Source organism: Octopus sinensis, linkage group LG26 (genome assembly GCF_006345805.1).
Source record: "Octopus sinensis linkage group LG26, ASM634580v1, whole genome shotgun sequence".
Lineage (NCBI taxonomy): Eukaryota > Metazoa > Mollusca > Cephalopoda > Octopoda > Octopodidae > Octopus > Octopus sinensis.
The window spans coordinates 23803169-23823168 of NC_043022.1; the positions used below are offsets into that span (position 1 = coordinate 23803169).

The 20000-nt window shown below is 36.7% G+C and overlaps 1 protein-coding gene across 34 annotated transcripts in view; it reads left to right on the forward strand.

The window, feature by feature from the left end:
• LOC115224761 (serine-rich adhesin for platelets) overlaps positions 1–20000 on the forward strand; it is a 284926-nt gene that overhangs the window by 264923 nt on the left and 3 nt on the right. For all 34 annotated transcript variants that reach the window (XM_036513719.1, XM_036513717.1, XM_036513722.1 and 31 more), the window contains 4 exons: positions 11334–11367; positions 13046–13142; positions 16762–16913; positions 19339–20000. The exon at positions 19339–20000 is cut by the window's right edge and continues 3 nt beyond it. In XM_036513719.1, the coding sequence (XP_036369612.1) occupies positions 11334–11367; positions 13046–13142; positions 16762–16913; positions 19339–19486 (431 nt within the window). In that variant the 3' untranslated portion in view covers positions 19487–20000. The remainder of the gene's footprint in view (positions 1–11333; positions 11368–13045; positions 13143–16761; positions 16914–19338) is intronic.

Here is a 20000-nt window from a genome sequence, read left to right on the forward strand (position 1 = left end):
TACATGCATTTATGTGTGCATGTATGTATGTGTGTGTCTATGTATGTATATATATATCCATGTATGTATGTCTGTATGCATCTTTGTGTGCATATATGTATATGTAGTATGTTGTAGTTATGAATGTATGTGTGTATATATATTCATATGCATGCATGCTTTTTTGTTTATACATATATATATGTGTATCTATGCATGTATGCACGGATGCATGCATTTATGTATGTTTGCAGGTATATATGTATGTATCCATATATCTATACATGCATTTATGTATGTATGTATGTATGTATGTATGTATGTATGTATGTATGTATGTCTATATGCAAGTATGTTCTCTTCTATTTCTAATTCTTTGAAATCTTCCTGCAAGGAAGGAGCTGGTTTCTAACAAAATTATAAAGTGCCATCACTAGAATAAAGATAACAATGACAAACTCACATTTTAAATTTTAGAAATGTCTTGTATATTTTTACTGTTGCACTTACTGATTGCATTTGTCATGTGCAAATTAGCTGGTTGATTTCTTTTTCTGAAAACCTCAACTTATCCAGACTGTCACATAGGCATTTACTCACAAAACCAAGTGCATCAATTATTATTGGTTAAGCAGAGTGGTACAGTGAAAGCATGCTGGGCTCATAACCCAGAGGTCCATAGATCGAAACCATGCTCTGCTAAGGAATTGTAAGCTTTTTTTAAGGCACAGGCACAGCTGTGTGGTAAGAAGCTTGCTTCCCAACCACATGGTTCTGGGTTCAGTCCTACTGCATGGCCTTGTGAGTGGATTCAATAGAGGCAAACTGAAAGAAGCCTGTCATATATATATATATATAAAATCCGTTCTGTCTGTCTGTGTGTGTGTCTTCTAGGATCTCGGGCATCCTCCATCCAATTGCACTCAAATTTGATGTGTAGATACCAATGGTATCAGGGCATGTATAAGTCTTGAAAAAATTACAAAAATCGATTCCAGGTGAGAATACGATCGATAAAGCATTCTTTGGAATAGAAAAAGAGTCTATCTTTATTTCCTCTTTTGCTGCTGTCTCAAATTTAGGTTAAATCAGTGTTTCTCAAAGGGGAGGCCTATGGGATGGTCGGACAAGTTGTTTTCAGAAAATTCGGTTTAAATATTTGACAACTCAGCACCCTCCATTGGACAGGGGGGGGCCTTTTGCTCGTATATATTTATATATATATATATGTGTGTGTGTATATATTTATATTTACCTGTTTCTTTGTGTCTATGTTTGTCCCCCTACCATCACTTGACAACTGATGTGGGTGTGTTTATGTCCCCATAGTGTAGCAGTTCAGCAAAAGAGACTGATAGAATAAGTACAAGGCTTACAAAGAATAAGTCCTGGGTTCGATTTCTTTGACTAAAACCTTTTAAGGTAGTGCTCCAGCATGGCTGCAATCAAATGACTGAAACAAGTAAAAGAATAAAAGAAAATGTGAATTTATAATCTGGATATAGAAGATAGGAGTTTTCAAGTAGTTGTTCTTGTTTGCTTCTCTTTTCTTTTTGTATGTATGCATGTCCTGAACTAATACCACGAAGCAGTTTGTCTGCGACTCTACTGATTCTGCTAGTTCACCACTTTTAATGTTTTCTGATGTTTGTACAAATTCAGCAGTTTTGAGGGAAAGGTATTAATCAATGATATTTGCTTCAATATCAACCCCAGAGGAATGAGAAACAAAGTTGAATTTGGTGGAATTTGAACTTGAGTAGATACTTCAAGGCATTTCATCCAACATTCTAAAGACTTTGCCAATCATTTGCCCTTAATAATAATAATAACAATAATAATAATAATAATAATAATAATAATAATAGTAGTAGTAGTAGTAGTAGTAGTAGTAGTAGTAGTAGTAGTAGTAGTAGTAGTAATAATAATAATAATAACAATAATAATAATAATAATAATAATAATAATAATAATAATAATAATAATAATAATTCTTTCTATTATAAGTATAAGACCTGAAATTTTGTGGGGAGGGCTATGCTACTCATTTACATTGATGCCAGTATGTAACTGGTACTTATTTCATTGATCCTGAGAGGAGGAAAGGCAAACCCAACCTCGGCAGAATCTGAACTCAGAATGTTAAGACAAATGAAATGCTGCTAAGCATTTTGTCCAACATGCTAACATTTCTGCCAGTTTGTCATAATAATAATAATAATAATAATAATAATAATAATAATAATAATATTTGCCCTGGTGCAGTACTGGGCAGTGGCTCTCATGTCTTCTGATCTTAACTGAAGTGTTATAATGTATATTGTTTTGTCTTGGTATAAAAGATGGGCTACAGCAAATATTCTGCTCAGTACCACAGATTTGCTTGTCAGTTGTTTGACCCAAACCAGTTGAGCACGTCCCTTAGTGGCTGATATGAGCATCTCTGATCACGAGCAGAAGTAGTGGGGAAGCATCATAGCCATGTGCTGAGAGGAATTCTTTGGAGTTTGGATAATTCACCTCTGGAAACATGGGTGTGTCGTTCAACATCCTTAAACAACCCTTATTCAGGGACTTTTTGAGCAGGATAGGCTACTTGACCTGAAGAAACTTCTAACTGGGACCCACCTGCAAGGTCATGTGCTGTTTATCTTGATATGAGATTACCATGTCATGCACATATGGTTGTGATGCATGTGCTTGGTGTACCCTTATCAGACGTGTAGTCATGACGGGTATATTGGGCTTCGTATAATTGTACCCCAGTGTCACTTTGATGGCATGCACTGCTCTTCACACAATAATAATAATAATAATAATATTAATAATAATAATAATGATAATAATAATAATAATAATAATAATAATAATGATAATTTATGAAGATTGTTGTAACTCTTCACAAAGATAAATAAACAACATAATGAGAAGAGTGCAATGTGATTTGTAATAGAAATCAACTCAGTTTATTGAACTGAACAAATTGAACAATATTTCAACAGATTGTCCATCTTTCTCAGGTTCAAAATGGAAAATGGAAAAAACAAAAAATGCAGAAATGCAGAAATTCAAAATATGAACAGGAATATTGATTTCTTTTATTTGCCTCAGGGGCATACAATGAGGGGAACATTACAAATAATGATAATGAAGATGAACAGTGATTTTTGTTTTTTATTTTGTTATCCTTAGTAAATACCTTCATGATGAAAAAGCCCCTTTCCTCCCTCTCTTTGTGAACCCCCACCACCACTACCACCCCCTGACATATCACTTGAAGTATTTCAAGTCTATCTCCTCTAGCACTTACACCGGGTTGGTGGATGGTGTGCCCCTGGGGAGGAGGCGGAGTCAATTGACAGTGAGAAGAGGAGGGAGGTTGAGGGGAGCCTATCCTTGTTGTTACAAACCACACCACACCACACACCAATTCATCCCAGCCAACCACCCCCAACACATACAGTTCCTGGGTTTTTAACTGATGCCAAATCTGGACTGAAATCTTAACAAGTTTATACACTGAAGAGATTTACACACACACACACACACAAACACAAACACACGCACGCACACACACACAAACACACGCACATGTGTATACAAACACACATGCATACCCAGCCATGCAAATATGCATACATATCATGCACAGACACATGCATAGATACTTAAACATACCAAAATACATACACATACATGTATGCACACATAAAAGCAATCACTTAACTCTCTCTCTCTCTCCATCTCTCTCCACATATACATACACACATATGTATACGCATACATGCACTCATACACACAATCTCTTATACAATTTCTTTCTCTATGCACACACATGTATATACACATGCATATATATACACAAACACACAGACAATATCTTACCCCCTCTCTCTCTCGCTCTCTTCTTCTTCTTTCTACATACACATACACATGGAAACAAGGAAAGACCACATACAAACACCCCAAACAATTGAGAGCCACCAAATAACCATCCTACATACTAAAGATAGCAGCCAAATCACCCTCAGTCCATAACTTACCACCTTAAAGAAGAAAATGTTGACTAAGTGGACCCTTGGTTCCTTGTACTCATTAAAAACATGATGGCCACTGTTGGAATACCTTTGGTCATTGGTCTGCTTGATTGGGATTGAACTGAGATTAAATAACTTAAAATTACTCTCTCTCTCTCTCTCTCTCTCTCTCTCTTTCTCTCTCTCTATCTCTCTATCTCTCTCATGCATACACATATGCACTCTCATACACACAGACATACAATCTCTCTTACTCCCTTTCTCTCTGTCTGTGTCTCTCTCTCCATGTAACTGTGTGTGTATGTGTATATGTGTGTGTGTGTATGTTTGTATGTATAAAGATTCACTTATTTTCTTGTTACATATATAAGCAAACAATCTATAAATCTCTTTCTGTCTATCTGTCTGTCTGTCTGTCTTTCTCTCTCTCTCTCTCACACACACACACACACATATGCATGCACACACAAAAACATACACCCAAAGGAATGTTCCGGAACCTAGCTATGGGTTTTTAATCAGCATCTCTGTCTATCTGTCTGTTTGGCTGACAGCCTCTCTCTCTCTCTCTCTCTCATTTCTCTTCACCCTTTCTGTTTTTTACTCTCTCTCTTTCTCTCTCACTCTTGTCTTTTCTCTTCTTTCTCTTCACCCTTTCTGTTTTTCTCTCTCTCTCTCGCTGTCTTCTCAATCACTCTGTTTCTCTCTCTCCTCTGTTCTTTCTTTCCTCTCACTCTCACTGCCACACACACATACACACATACATACTCATAGATACCAAAATTGGTGCTGTTTTTTGCATAGTTCTGATTCTGGTGGAGGGATGAACGATATTAGGTTACCTAGAGCATCCAGCATCCCGCTTAACCTCCCACATGATCTCTCATATCAATCTAACTAGCTATCTAGCTCTCCCTCTTTCTCTGCATCTATCTCTCTCTTTCACTCTCTCTCTCTTTCTCTCTCTCTCTCTCTCTCTCTCTCTCTCTCTCTCTCTCTCTCTCTCTCTCTCTCTCTCTAGGTGTTATGATACAATTCAACCTATCTCTAACTACGCATTTAACTATCCATCTATCTATCTATCTATCTATCTGTCTGTTTGTCGGCCTGTCAGTCTGTAGATATACATATGTATGTATATATAGAGAGAAACAGTTAGATAGATAGATAGAGAAACAGATATGTATGTATATGTATGTGTGTATGTTGTGTATGCATGTATGTATATGTGTATATATATATATATATATATATATGTATAGATATATATATACATCCACAAGTACATACATATGTACACAGATATATATTTGTGTGTATATACATATATGTAATACACACATGCATGCATATATATACGTATATTCTTTTACTTTTACTCCTTCACTTGTCTCAGTCATTTTGACTGTGGCCATGCTGGAGCACTGCCTTTAGTCAAACAAATCAACCCCAGGACTTATTCTTTGTAAGCCTAGCACTTATTATTTCAGTCTCTTTTGCCGATCCACTAAGTTACGGGGACATAAACAAACCAGCATTGGTTGTCAAGCGATGGTGGGGTGGGAGGACAAACACAGACACACACAAGTATGCACACACACACACACACATAAGATGGACTTCTTTCCATCTACCAAATTCACTCACAAGGCTTTGATTGGCCTGAAGCTATAGTAGAAGACACTTGCCCAAGGTGTCATGCAGTGGGACTTAACCCAGAATCATGTGGTTGGGAAGCAGCTTCTTACCACACAGCCACACCTATATGTAAGCATACATGTAAATCACACGCACACACACACACACATACACAGATATATTCAAAGTATTTAAAAATATATTAAAATGTATTTTATAATTTTACATAGTGCAATTATTATCAATATGTTGGTGTACAATGGACATATATATTTGTTATACCAAAATTTAACAGTTTACTTCTGAAGTTTGCTTCAGGCTGTCCTGTTTATGCCATTATGTAAATAATGATGTCAGTGTCATCATTTATATCGGTTTGTTTACAAGTATATACAAGCATGTGTGTGTATTCTTGTTTAAATGCAAGCATGTGTATTTATTATTTGGATATATATGATTTGGCATATTTAAGGTAACCATGTGTCAACATATGGCATATGAATGAGTATGCCTGTGTCCTCATATATGTGTGTGCATCCATATATATGGAGTTTGCAAGTGTGTGTATGTGTGTCCATACAATGTCTATCTGTCTGTCTCTCTCTCTCTCTCTCTCTCTCTCTCTATATATATATATAATATATATATATATATATATATATATACATATTATTTATATTATATATACTCTTTTAGTTGTTTCAGTCATTTGACAGTGGCCATGCTGGAGCACTGCCTTTAGTTGAGCAAATCGACTCCAGGACTTATTCTTTGTAATCCTAGTACTTATTTTATTGGTCTCTTTTGCCGAAGCACTAAGTTACCGGTACATAAACACACCAGCATCGGTTGTCAAGCTGGATACCTTACTAATGCCAACCACTTTACAGAGTGTAGCAGGTGCTTTTCATGTGGCACCAGCACTAGTGTGGTCACTTAGTATTCACAAGAAAGAGTAAGGTCAGGAGAGTGAAGAGGATGAAGTAAAACTTCCATATTTTGTGCCATAATCTTTTCTTGAGTGACTTGGGCAGTATGTGGTCTTTCATTATCCTGCAAAAGTAACATACTTTTACAATTGATCCATGATGGATGTTTTTCTGTATATTTTTGTGCAATGCTTCCAATTAATGTCACTACCTCTCCACATTAATTGTTTCACTTCAGTTTAGCTTTTCATATCCCATGACACACAGAGCATAACTTTTCTGGGTGAAATCCTGATTTGAAGATAAATTCTCCTTTTCCATTGGGTGCTAACCATTGTTGTTTTCATTGGATATGATTAGAGAGAACCTATTTTTCATCACTTGTGATAAGTCTACCCTGGAAATGTTCAGTAAGTAGCATGTCTACTCTTCAATGATGTGCAGATTATACTGGTAAGCAGTCAGATGGTGTGGGACCTACTGATCAATTTTCGGCCCTTTTCCTGAGTCATAAAAGTATTTTATGATCAAAGTGTGACTTGAATTAAACAGTTTTGCTACCTCTCATTCAGTTTGCTTTAGATTTTCCTCAACTACAGCTTTCAGAAGCTCAATATTGACAGAACTTGTTGTCTGGATCAAGTGGAATCTCTGAGAGAAATTTCCCAAGTAAAATTGACATGTCCAGACACTTAAAGCTTCATTTCTATAAACAGAAGAAATATTTCTTGCTGCTTCTAACACCTGGTGTTAAAAACCAATATATGTATATGCTTCAGAACAATTTATTAGTTGAGTACAGAACATAATATGAAATTAAATGAATAAGAATTATGTAATTAATTTCATCAACTTACAGCTGTTTCTGCTATAAAAAGCAGTACCCTTAGAATTATGTACTTGAGCATTACCATATAGCTTCCTTGAAACTTCTAAAGTGAAGTGCCAGTTTATTTAGGAAAGCATTTATGAACTTGGAAAAGATAACCATCAAAAATATAAAAATACATAAGAAATGATTTATGGGCTTTGAAGGAGAGAAGCTATTCCCAGAAATATGTAGATTTAGATCATTTTATGTATATACATGTGTGTGTGTGTGGTGTGTGTGTGTGTGTGTGTGTGTATCAGCACACACACATATATGTAATGTTAGATAGACAGACAGATATATGGCATGACTGTGTCCAATTTTGATTTATTTCATATTTTCTTATTAATGTGTAGTCACACATTTAAACTAAGGGAATATTCTTCAGATAACTGTTAAATACAAATTTGAATCATGAAACTTGTAAACTTGAAGACTCAAACTGTTACATCAGACACACAAGTATAATCTTTTCTCATTGGTTGACCATACAATTACAACAAGGATCCTTTGGAATCACAAGAACAGTTGTTTCTCATTGGCTAATCATTCATGTACACAAAGGATACTTTGCAACTTATCATACAGTACACAAAATAAAACTGTCAGTATTATAATCTTATATAGGCAGTGAGCTGGCAGAATCATTACAACATCAGACAAAATGCTCAGTGGCTTTTTGTCTGTCTTAATGATCTGGGTTCAATTTCAAATTCTGCCGAGGTCGACTTTGCCTTTCATCCTTTTGAAGTCGATAAAATAAGTACCAGTTGAACACTGGGATCAATGTAATTGACTTAACCCCTCCTCCAAACTTGCTGGCCTCGTACCAAAATTTGAAGCCAATATCATAATTTTATATGGATTTCCATAAAAGAATATGAAGAATAACTTTGGGAATTTTTTGGACAGCAAAATACTGACCTAAATTAAACACACAGATGCATCACACATAAAAAATTTTGAAAATAGCAAGATATGAAATCTCCCTGGTTTTCTGTTTTATAATTTTAAATCCAGCATTGAGGATTTTATCAGTTATATAATTATTCCCAAGACCCTTTGTGACTTACTGCAAAATGCTTGGTTTGGTCTACATAGTATAGTCTGAAAGTGAGAGTGTGAAGATCTTAAAACACCAGCTTGCTGTTATGGTTCCAAACCAAACATAACAAGCTAATAAGTAAATATGAAAAACCCTTATTAAAAAAGATCAAATTTAAACATCTCTTATTTTTTTATCTTCTACTTGTTTCAATCACTGGACTGTGACCTGGTGGGACACCACTTAGAAGGGTTTAGTCAAATGAACTGACCCCCAATACCTATTTTTCTTTTTAGCTGTGTAGTTATTCTATTATGGTTGTAAAACAAAATACGGTGTCCCTACCAGCAATTAATGTGTGTGTGTGTGTGTGTGTGTGTGTGTGTGACGTTTCTATAATGTATTTACCTGAGTCATATATGTCTTTCATATGTTTTCCCCCCTCGTGTACTTCTTTGTCACATATTTCTGTCATACAGTTACCTAGGTCACTTTTATATTTGTTATTCATTTGTCCATGTTATATTTTTTCATAATTCTTCTGTCAGCTCACTACTTTATCAATGATGCTAATATTGATTTCAAATTTTGGCACAAGGCCAGCAAATTTAACAGAGGGAGTAAGTCAATTACATTGACCCCAGGTACTTAACTGGAACTTATTTTATCGACCCTGAAAGGATGAAAGGCAAAGTCAACCCTAGTGGCATTTGAACTCAGAACATAAAGACAAATGAGATACTTCTAAGCATTTAGTCCAGCATGCTAACAATTCAGCTAGCTCACCATCTTAATGATACTAATATTAACAATGATGATAACTAAGATACTGGTTACTATCATTGCTTTTGTTGTCATCCTATTGAGGTAAACTTTGCCTTTCATCCTTTTGTGATTGTTAAAATAAAGTACTAGTCAAACACTGGGCTTGGTGGTATTGACTAACCACATCTCACCTCTTAAAATTGTAGGCCTTATTCCTATATCAAAGACCATTGTCATTTCATCAGTTACTCAGGGCAACAGAGACAGTATTAGATCTATCTTCACACCACAATATTTCATTGTATAACAGTATTGGGTATATTCTCATTCTACAACCTGTGGTATTTCAGTTCCAGGATTACTCTTATTTACCTTTCTATATCAATATCAAGTCTGTCCTCACTGACATATCTGTGGTGTTTCAGTATAAGTTCAGTCCTCATGAAGTATTTTAGTGATCAGTAGTAACATTGGAGACCTGTTCAGTTTCACTCACAGATTTTTTAATTATCTTCTTTTAACTAAACAGTTTGAAACTTTGTATACTGGTGTAATTTCTCATGCTGAACACGGTTCACTTTCAACATTTTTGACAAAATTTCGTATTTTAGAAGTTATTTCATGTTAAAGTTGTCATATTTGGGTAATTTTAACCAATCAACATGTATTCGGTTGAAGAAAGCTACTGCTGTTTGCAATAGTAATCAAAGAGGAACAACTTCCAAGTCATCTCTACTAAATACTACCACTTTGTATGAATAGAACAGAGTGGTGACAATTAGCAGAGATGACCCAGAAGTTGATCCTCTTCGATTACTACTGCAAATAGCAGTAACTTTCTTCAGTTGAATAGACATCGTTGATTGATTAAGATGACCCAAATATGATAATGAGATGGCTGGATAATGTCAATAGTTTCTGTTGGTGACACTCCAGAATCCAGCAGGAAAATGTAATGACAGTCACTTCTGATAGGACCCTATGGAGGAAGTGCTTGAGGACTCTATCCCCACAACCCTCCAAGGAAAAGTTGGCAAAGAAGATGGGTTGATGGATAGTAATAGGCCTGTCTTCATGCACCTATATGTGGAATTTCAGCACTGCATTTGTTCTCACCCTTGTACCAGTGAGTGTACAGTGTTCAGTATTGCTTTATCCTCCCTCAACCACTTGTATGGTTTTTCAGTCCTAGGTCCTTCACCCAGTTATGGTATTTCATTATTAAGCCTGTTCTTGCTCATTTATCCACCAGTAGCATTTCAGTATTCAACAGTACTAGGTATGTTCTCACTTGGCCACTTGTGTTGCTGTCTGTATTCAGTTGAGCTAGGTTGCTTGTAGAGGCAAGGAGTAGGACCATCCAGATGATAAGGCATTGGTGTACCAACTTATAGGTCATGTGTTCACATCCCTTGCTAGTGTTCTTACGTGATTATGGGTCAAAGAGGGTGTGGCAGGGACAGACCTAGTACTACTGATCACAGAAATTCCACAGACGGCTGGGCAAGGGCAGATCTAGCTTGGTCTGAGTGAGCAAAGACAGACCTAGCACTGATAAATACATGATGGATGGTGAGCAAGGACAGACCTAACACTGATTTATCACAAATGGATGAATGAGAACAGACACCAGTGAATAAAGACAGATGTAGTATACCATATATGGACATTCAGATTAAATACACTGCATATGAACAAGTGATGGTTGATGAATTTTATTCCAAATTACTTCAGCACATTTAGCTTTTGTGTGGTAATAGGTACCAACAGATCAACTGGGGAATATTTGCCTGTGAGAGACTGGTGTTTTATCCTGGTGGAGATTTATATCATCATCTCCAAGGTGTTTTTAAGACTAAACATTTTGTTCCCTTATAACCCCATTTCACTGAAATGTCTATAAAAATATCTATTGTGAGATAATCTGTAGAACATCATCTGTGCAAGACTGGTGGTGCCCTCTATAGAGGGATATTGCTCTAGTGCCCTGTTGACTTGACCATCCTTGACCACTTCAATTCAGCTGTAACATGCATATTAATACATAACCCTTTTTCTGTCCATTTCAGCTGGAGGCATGGCTGCCAATGCTCCAAAAGGAGGGTAAGTACTATTATAGTGACATTTTTGTTGGGGGGCTGGTATGTGTGTGTGTGATATACAAAGACATACAAAGTGTATTCCAGAAGTTTTCAGATTTTTCTGGGGAGACATTAATTTTAAAGAAATTACAAACTCATCTTTCAAAGTAGGATTCGCTGACTTCAACGCTCTTTGTTGTAGCACTTCAGACACTTCCTAAAAGCCCCATGGAAGTCCTCCAAAGTGAAGGTGTCCAGGATCCTCATCACAGCCTCCTTCATCTTCAAAACAACTGCCCCTGATATTCTCCTTCAGCTTTGGGAACAACCAAAAGTCACAGGGAGCAAGGTCTCTACTGTAGGGAGTAGGAAGGATAGTTTTGATGCCCAATGCCATCAGGTTGTTGTTTACTTGGATACTCATGTGTACAGTTGCTACACTATTTCCAAACTGTATGCTAAATGTCTTTATAGGCACACAACAATTTTCGTGCAGAAAATTGCAAAATTTCTCAGCTAGCTCTGAAGTTTAAAGTAAATATCCATCTCTGTCTGGTTGTTGACTTTCTTTATTAGGATGTCTAAAAATAGTTAGTTATGACTATATTCCATTGAAATGTATTTTAAATTCTTTTAATTTCTCTAAGCTTTCATTTGACAGAATGAAGCAATCATCAAGACAATTCTTCCAGTTTTCCTCTATGTATTTAAATAAAGAGTTTCCATATTTTTGTAGTGATTTCTAGATAGCAAATAACTAGATTTGCAAAGGTGGGAGCACTTATCATACGCATTGCAATCATGTACTTTTGTCAAAAAAATAAGTTGTCATTAAACATTAAGTAGTTATTCTCAAGAATAAATTTTAAGTTCTATTATAAATTCTATTTTTATATGGTGAGGAAATTCAACTGGAATTTAATGGCCTCAATTCCTAACTCATGAGAAATGTTTGAAGAGATATTTATATCATTGAAAGATACAATCATAGTTTTTTCATCGACTGTTTTCTGAAGATTGTTTATCTTATCTAAGTCATCTATTATGAAATTTCTGGTGTGCTTAAGGAAAGGCTTGAGTAGGATATCTAAAAATTTATTCAGACCATGTGTTTCCCATACTGGACCGCTATTATTAATCTTAATTCCAGATGATTTGATGAGAGGACATTAATGTATATGTCATTGGTCCCCTAGTATGCTTACCTTATTCTTCACTTTTGTGGACTTCTGGTATACCATATAGACACTAGGTTTATATCTAAGTTGGTAATATAGTCATATTCTTTGTTGGTGAGTCCTTTTCGATATAAATTTTCTATATGTTGTGCATATGTGAATGTCCTGCAGGTCTGTTTACATATCTTCTAAATCATTCGCAAGACACCTGTTAGTATAAGGACTGTTTTTGTTTTTGGTCTTATTATTCTGATTAACTTTTTTGTTCACTTCTATCATTTCCAGCTCCCTTCATTCTTTACAACTTCTTAATTTTTTTACTCTTCCATCTTTGCAATACCTTTACCAAAGACCATTTCTTTCGCTAAACTTTCTATTCTTATAATTATTCCACACAATACCCTATACTCTTTTCCTTCCCGCCATGCAATTCATTATCCCCATTAAAACTCCTAATTTTTCAATTCCATCTCTGAGACTGCTCAAACTCAATCCCTAAAACTTTACAATTTTCTCTTGTAGGCTTGCTGCCCCTGCCAAGCCTGTTACTCGAAGCCCCAGTGCCATTAAACAGATGTTATTGGAATGGACTAAAGCTATGACACAAGAATATGCTGATGTAAGTTTTATGACCAATAACAACAAGCAAAGTTATCTGCTTTGTTTGACGTGTTAGCATTCAGATTACACAATCAAATATAATTTATATTTATTCACTTTGCTTTGAATTGATCATGAATTATCTAGTAGCTTTGAGATTTCAATGATGTGATTGTTTATTTTTAGAATGACATCGCAGAGTATGTGTGAGAGACTGGAGCTGGCTTATTTGAACATAAAGCAGAATTTTTGAGTTGGATATGGCTAGTTTAAATGTTAAAGGGTTAAGAGGATTAGGGGTAATCCAAAACAATGTTGGTTATAAGAAATAAAGTTATGGTTGTGTGGCCAATAGTCTAGAACCTTAACCTCACATCCATTGTTATGCATACATGTATGCATACACATCATCATTATCATCGTTTAACGTCCGTTTTCCGCGCTAGCACGGGTTGGACGATTCAACTGGGGTCTGGGAAGCCAGGGGCTGCACCAGGCTCCAGTCTGATCTGGCAGTGTTTCTACAGCTGGATGCCCTTCCTAACGCCAACCACTCTGCAAGTGTAGTGGGTGCTTTTTACGTGCCACCGGCACAGGTGCCAGGGGGGGTCTGGCATCGGTCACGATCAGTTGGTGCTTTTAACATGCCACCGGCACAGAAGCCAGTCAAGGCGGTGCTGGCATTGGCCACGTTCGGATGGTGCTTTTTATGTGCCACGGCACAGAAGCCAGTCGAGGCGGCGCTGGCATCGGCCACGTTCGGATGGTGCTTACTATGCACACATACTCACATTCTCTCTCGTGTAGTATGTATAAAGTACATGCATATATATAATATATATATATATATATCATGAATATATAAAATGTATGGAGGTGTGTGGCTTAGTGGTTAGGATATTGGACTCATGATTGTAAGATTGTGGTTTTGATTCCTAAACCAAGCAATGCATTGTGTTCTTCAGCAAAACACTTCATTTCACATTGCTCCAGTCCACTCAGCTGGCGAAAATGAGTAATCCTGTGATGGACCATCATCCTGTCTATGTGGGGAATATATACACTATGGAAGCCAGGAAACTGGCCCTTATGAGAGGTGGTATGCTTCAAGAAGGAAATATATAAATGTATACATAGAGGCTTTGTTGCATACATATTCATCATCATCATCATCATCATTGTTTAACATCCGTTTTCCTTGCTAGCATGGGTTGGATGATTTTGACTGAGGGCTCGTGAACCAGATGGCTGCACCAGGCTCCAGTCTTGACCTGGCAGAGTTTCTACAGCTGGATGCCCTTCCTAACACCAACCACTCCAAGAGTGTAGTGGGTGCTTTTTATGTGCCACCTGCACGGGGGCCAGTCAGGCGGTACTGGCAATGACCTCGCTCGAATCTTTTTACACGCTGGTAACGATCATACTCGAATAGCTGCTCTGTCAACGATCACACTCGTATGGTGCTCTTTGCACCCCGCTAGCATGGATGCCAGTCATCGAGATGATTTTGATTTTGATATTATATATAATTACACATATATAATTACACACATATATATATGTACACACGCGCACACACACACACACACACACACACACACACAAAAGGACTGAATTTTATAAGGTCCTTCTGCAAATAACTTCAGTGATGAATGACTAACAATTTCAGCCAATTTTACACTATAGTGTGGTAGTTTATATATGACTTTTTTTTTTCCGTTTAATGTCTGCTTTCCATGCTGGCATGGGTTGGACGGTTTGACTGAGGACTGGTGAGCCAGAAGCTGCACCAGGCTCAATCTGATTTGGCAAAGTTTCTACAGCTGGATGCCCTTCCTAATGCCAACCACTCCGAGAGTGTAGTGGGTGCCTTAACGTGCCACCAGCACAAGGGCCAGTCAGGCGGTTCTGGCGACGACCATGCTCAAAAGTGTTTTTTACATGCTACCAGCACAGGAGCCAGTTCAGTGACACTGGCAACGACCACACTTGAATAGACAGAATACATACATTATATATACATATTTCTGTTGATTTACTGAGAAATAATAAATTATAAAGAACTAAAGTATTTTATTGATCAGCCATTTACAAGTTATGTGGGAGTTAGTAGTTGATGTTTGGTTGTTATTACCTGGCAGGCTGGTGTTGATATTTGCCTCAATAATGGTAGGCGAATGAGAAGATCTCAGACATGGTACTAGCTCCTTACAGCTAACTTTCCAATGTCAGAATTACAGCTGTGTTCTCTGTGGTTCCTACTTACAGTTATATAGATTATCCTATTCACAGCTAAGTCTTTTGTCCATGAACACAGTATAGTGAACTATACCAGACTATAACTAGATAGGCAATGCCATTAACAGTCAAGTATCAGGGTCATGGATACACTACAATGAACTGTATCACACTGTTGTACCCACTTACAGCTATTTAGACTGAGCTGTTGGCAGTTAACCTTTTTTTGATACCAATCTGCCTGAGATCACCCTAGGTTCTATGATCAAATCTTACTGATTTAAATGATGTAACTTAAAACTTTCCCTCAAAATTCTATGTTAATTTTTGTTCAAAACACTAGCATAGTAATGACAAAATTATTTTACCAAATTCTTCATTATTTCCGAAATTAATTGAAGTAAAAGTAGTGTTTCAACAGAAATATCATAATGAAAATGTTAAGCTTATTTGTCATCGACACAATATAATGAACTATACAACGCTGTCAGGATCTTTTCGGTTTGAATGGCAGTTTTTTCTAGCGGTGTAATATGAGATTGTCACCCATAATTATGACCCTTGTATCGATCTATTGCATTTCAATCTGTTTTAGGGTTAGGGTTAGGGGTGGGGGGAAGGGTATCTTTTTTTCTTCGCAAATGTAAATAAACCCAATCTGCTTCTTAAACGAGGGACATATTCATATGGCACAGAATGTTTTTTACCTCAATGGACGTCAGTGATTGTTTGAAATTGCAGAAATTGAAGAAAAAAACAACAAATATCTTACAAACTATAGAATTTTCTCAATAAAGCCAAGAGAAAATGATGTTTTATAAACACATTCTACCAGTATACGAAGTTTAAAATTTTTTAGTTACCTAGAAATTAAAAACTGCCGTTCAAACCGAAAAGATCCCACTGTCATACTTATTTACAGCTAGATAGACTGGGTGGTTGTTATTGTTAACCCTACACTGTGTTAACATATGTTGCCATTACCCTAAAATATTGCCCAACATCTTAACATACAGAATATGTGACCTTCTATATATGCTGTCTTGTTACTCCATATTGTTACCTTGCACTACTTTCACCCTACAGTGTTATCCTACACCCTAAATATGTAACCTGTTCAATAATGTGTTCTGTTGTCACTTCTACTCTGTAACTTCATATTGCTATCCAACACTGTTTCCCTACATCCCTACACTGCTTCTGCCCTACAATGTTTTCCCATATCCTAAATGTGCAGCCTGCTGTATAATGTCCCCTATTGTCACCCCTACATTATTAGCCAATATTGTTACCCTATAATATTGCCCTACGATCCTCCATGGCTTTCCCTACTACAACATTACCCTACATTCTAAATATGCAACCTGTTCCCTGTAATATATTCTTTGTTATCTTTATAGAAAGTTGTGATCACAAATTTCTCCAGCAGTTGGGCCAATGGATTAGCATTCTGTGCCCTTATTCACCATTTCTACCCTGAATCTTTCGACTTCTATGCCTTGGACCCTAAAAAGAGGAGATATAATTTTGACCTGGCATTTCAGACTGCTGAGTGAGTATTATTTGTCCATTAAAGTAAATTTAGCTGGCTATGTGTTTGTCTAAATGTATGGCTATGTAACTGTCAATCTATCTAACTAGATGGCTAGGTAGCTGTTTTTCTAACAGGATTGTGTGTGTGCATGTGTGCGTGTATGTGTGTGTGTATGTGAGTGTGCGTGTGTGTTTGTGTGTGTGCATAATGTAAGTCAGTAACAGAACATTAAAGTAAGGACTGCATCACACACATATATATATATATAAATAGGCATGGCTGTGTGGTTAAAAAGCTTGCTTCCCAACCATGTGGTCTTGGGTTCAGTCCCACTGTGTGGCACCTTGGACAAATGTCTTCTACTATTTCTCCAGGCTGACCAAAACTTTATGAGTGAATCTGGTGAACTGAAAGAAACCCATCGTATATCTGTGTGTGTGCATGTGTGTGTGTGTGTGTGTGTATGTGAGTATGTTTGTAATGAGACATGGCATGGTGGTTGCAAATGGATCCAGTTGTCCTACAAGCACGGTTGTTAATTTCCAATCTTCCATGAAAAACATTAAACTGTGGAAACATATTACCTTGCTTAGAAACAGGCTGCTGTATATATATATAGCAATACTGTGTTGCCTTGAGAAAGCATCTCATATAGATGTATGGTGCTAAAAGAAACACACCAGCATCAGTAGCAAACAAAAAATGTCCAGAAGCAGCAGTGGAGTTGCTAGAACCCAGCATTTCTGTATATTTATATATCAACAACCACAAGTATCTTCTATCAACCACAGGTTTAGACAAATTTTGCCTTTACTAGAGTTGCAGATAGCTGGCAAGTTGCATAAAAATTTGTTATCTGCAACAGAAGCAGTACTAGTACCAAATAGCATTCTGTATGTCTTACTTAATGTGGATAGCCACAAAGCTGCAGTATTCATCTTGAGAAAGCATTTTGTATAGCTGTATAGTGCTAAAAAGCATATGTGTGTATGTATATATATCACCGTGACCGACCAGGCTATCAGATGTTGCTACACATCGCTGGTCACAATGCGCTTCGCATTGTTTTAGCCTTCAAATGACGCCACCCCACTGGCTAAGCGAGCAGGCCAACAGAAGAAAGAGTGAGAGAAAGTTGTGGCAAAAGAGTACAGCAGGGATCGCCACCATCCCCTGCCGGAGCCTCGTGGAGCTTTAGGTGTTTACGCTCAATAAACACTCACAACGCCCCGGTCTGGGAATCGAAACCACGATCCTACGACTGCGAGTCCGCTGCCCTAACCACTAGGTCATTGCGCCTCCACTATATATATATATATATATAATACTAAGAAGTTGTGCATGGTACCAGAATTTTTGACTTCAGTCAAATATAACAAACTACTCCAGATTGTTGTTAGAGTATCTGCATAAGTGGAGTCTAAACCAGCTAGTTTGTGTACTGGTATTAAGTGGTACGAGCTGTAATAATGATGTCAACCCAAATTGTGATATTGTGAAAGCATTTATTACGTATGCTTCAGGTTTGCAAAATATATAATAGAAAATGCATCCATAAGGTAAACCTTCCAAGATTAAAGCATTTCAAGGTATCAAAATATTCCAAAATATTTCAACTGAGGAAGGTTTATGTAATGGATGCATTTCCTGTCTTTTATTACTCAAACCTGAAACATGCTTATTAAATGATTTCAAAATATCACTATTTAACTTGACTTCATTATTACAACATGTGTGTGTGTTTCTGTGTATCTATACACATATTATATATATATATATATATATATATATATATATATTGTTGTATGTAGGAATGGTCATTTTGCCAGTTTAGCCAATAAAAAACACACGCACTATATATTTGGTATTACTTTGGTTAAACTGGCAAAATGACCATTCCTAAATACAACAATATTTGTTTCAACACACGATTTCACATCAAAAATCTTGCAAAACAAATATATATATATAGGTGCAGGTGTGTTTGTGAGGTAAGAAATTTGCTTTCCAACCACATGGTTCTAGATTCAGTCCCATTGCATGGAACCTTGATCAAGTGTCTTCTACAACAGCCTCAGCCCAACCAAACCTTGCAAGTGGATTTGGTAAAAGGAAACTGAAAGAAGTCTGTTGTGTGTGTGTGAATGCGTGTGTATGAATACGTGTGTGTGTTTCTACTGCACCAACCAGTTGACAGCCAGTGTTGGTGTGTTTATATCCTCCATAACTTAGCAGTTGGGCAAAAGTAACTGATAGAATAAGTACCAGGCTTTACAAAAAATAATAAGTACTGGGTCAATTCATTCTACTAAATATTTAAGGAGGTGCTCCAGCATGGTTGCTGTCTAATGACTGAAACAAGTAAAAGATAAAAAATACAGATACATATATGCCTTTATTTATCTATTTATTTATTTATTCATTCTTTCCATGTTTCACACAGGAAATGTGCTGACATTGCCCCATTGCTGGATACAGATGACATGGTAAAAATGCAGAAACCTGACTGGAAGTGCGTGTTCACATATGTGCAAAGTTTCTACCGAAAACTTCAGAAACATGAGAGGAACAAAGCAATGCCAAAAGCATGAGATCAACCCGTCAGCATTTTAATCAGGCTTAGCCCCACCCTCCCTGTAGCTGTGGAGAGAAGATGAATGAAAAGTAAAGAAAACTGCGGAGGGTGTGGGTTGGGGTTGGGTTTTTTTATGGGCTTGCAATTAAGGGTTGGTTGGTTGGTTGGTTGGTTGGTTGGTTGGCTTGTAGAACTGCTTGCCTTAAGGATCACTTGAAAAAAGAATATTTATTTTTTTCAAGGACAAGAGAAAAACAAAAGAAAGAAAAATAAACAAAAAAAAATTTTTTTTGTCAATTTGTTTTGAAATTTTAACTTATAAAAAGAAAACAAAAACCAAAAAAATGAACAAAAAATATATTTAATAATAATAACGATGATGATGGTGATGATGATGATTATGCTTTCACGAAATCGGACAGCTTTGTTATTGAACAATTACGTTACCGCTGTTTTTCTGAGAGAATTTCTGCTGGAGCTTAGTTTAATAAGGTTTCTTGTTTGTTAAACAATAAAAGCCAGTGTTGCCG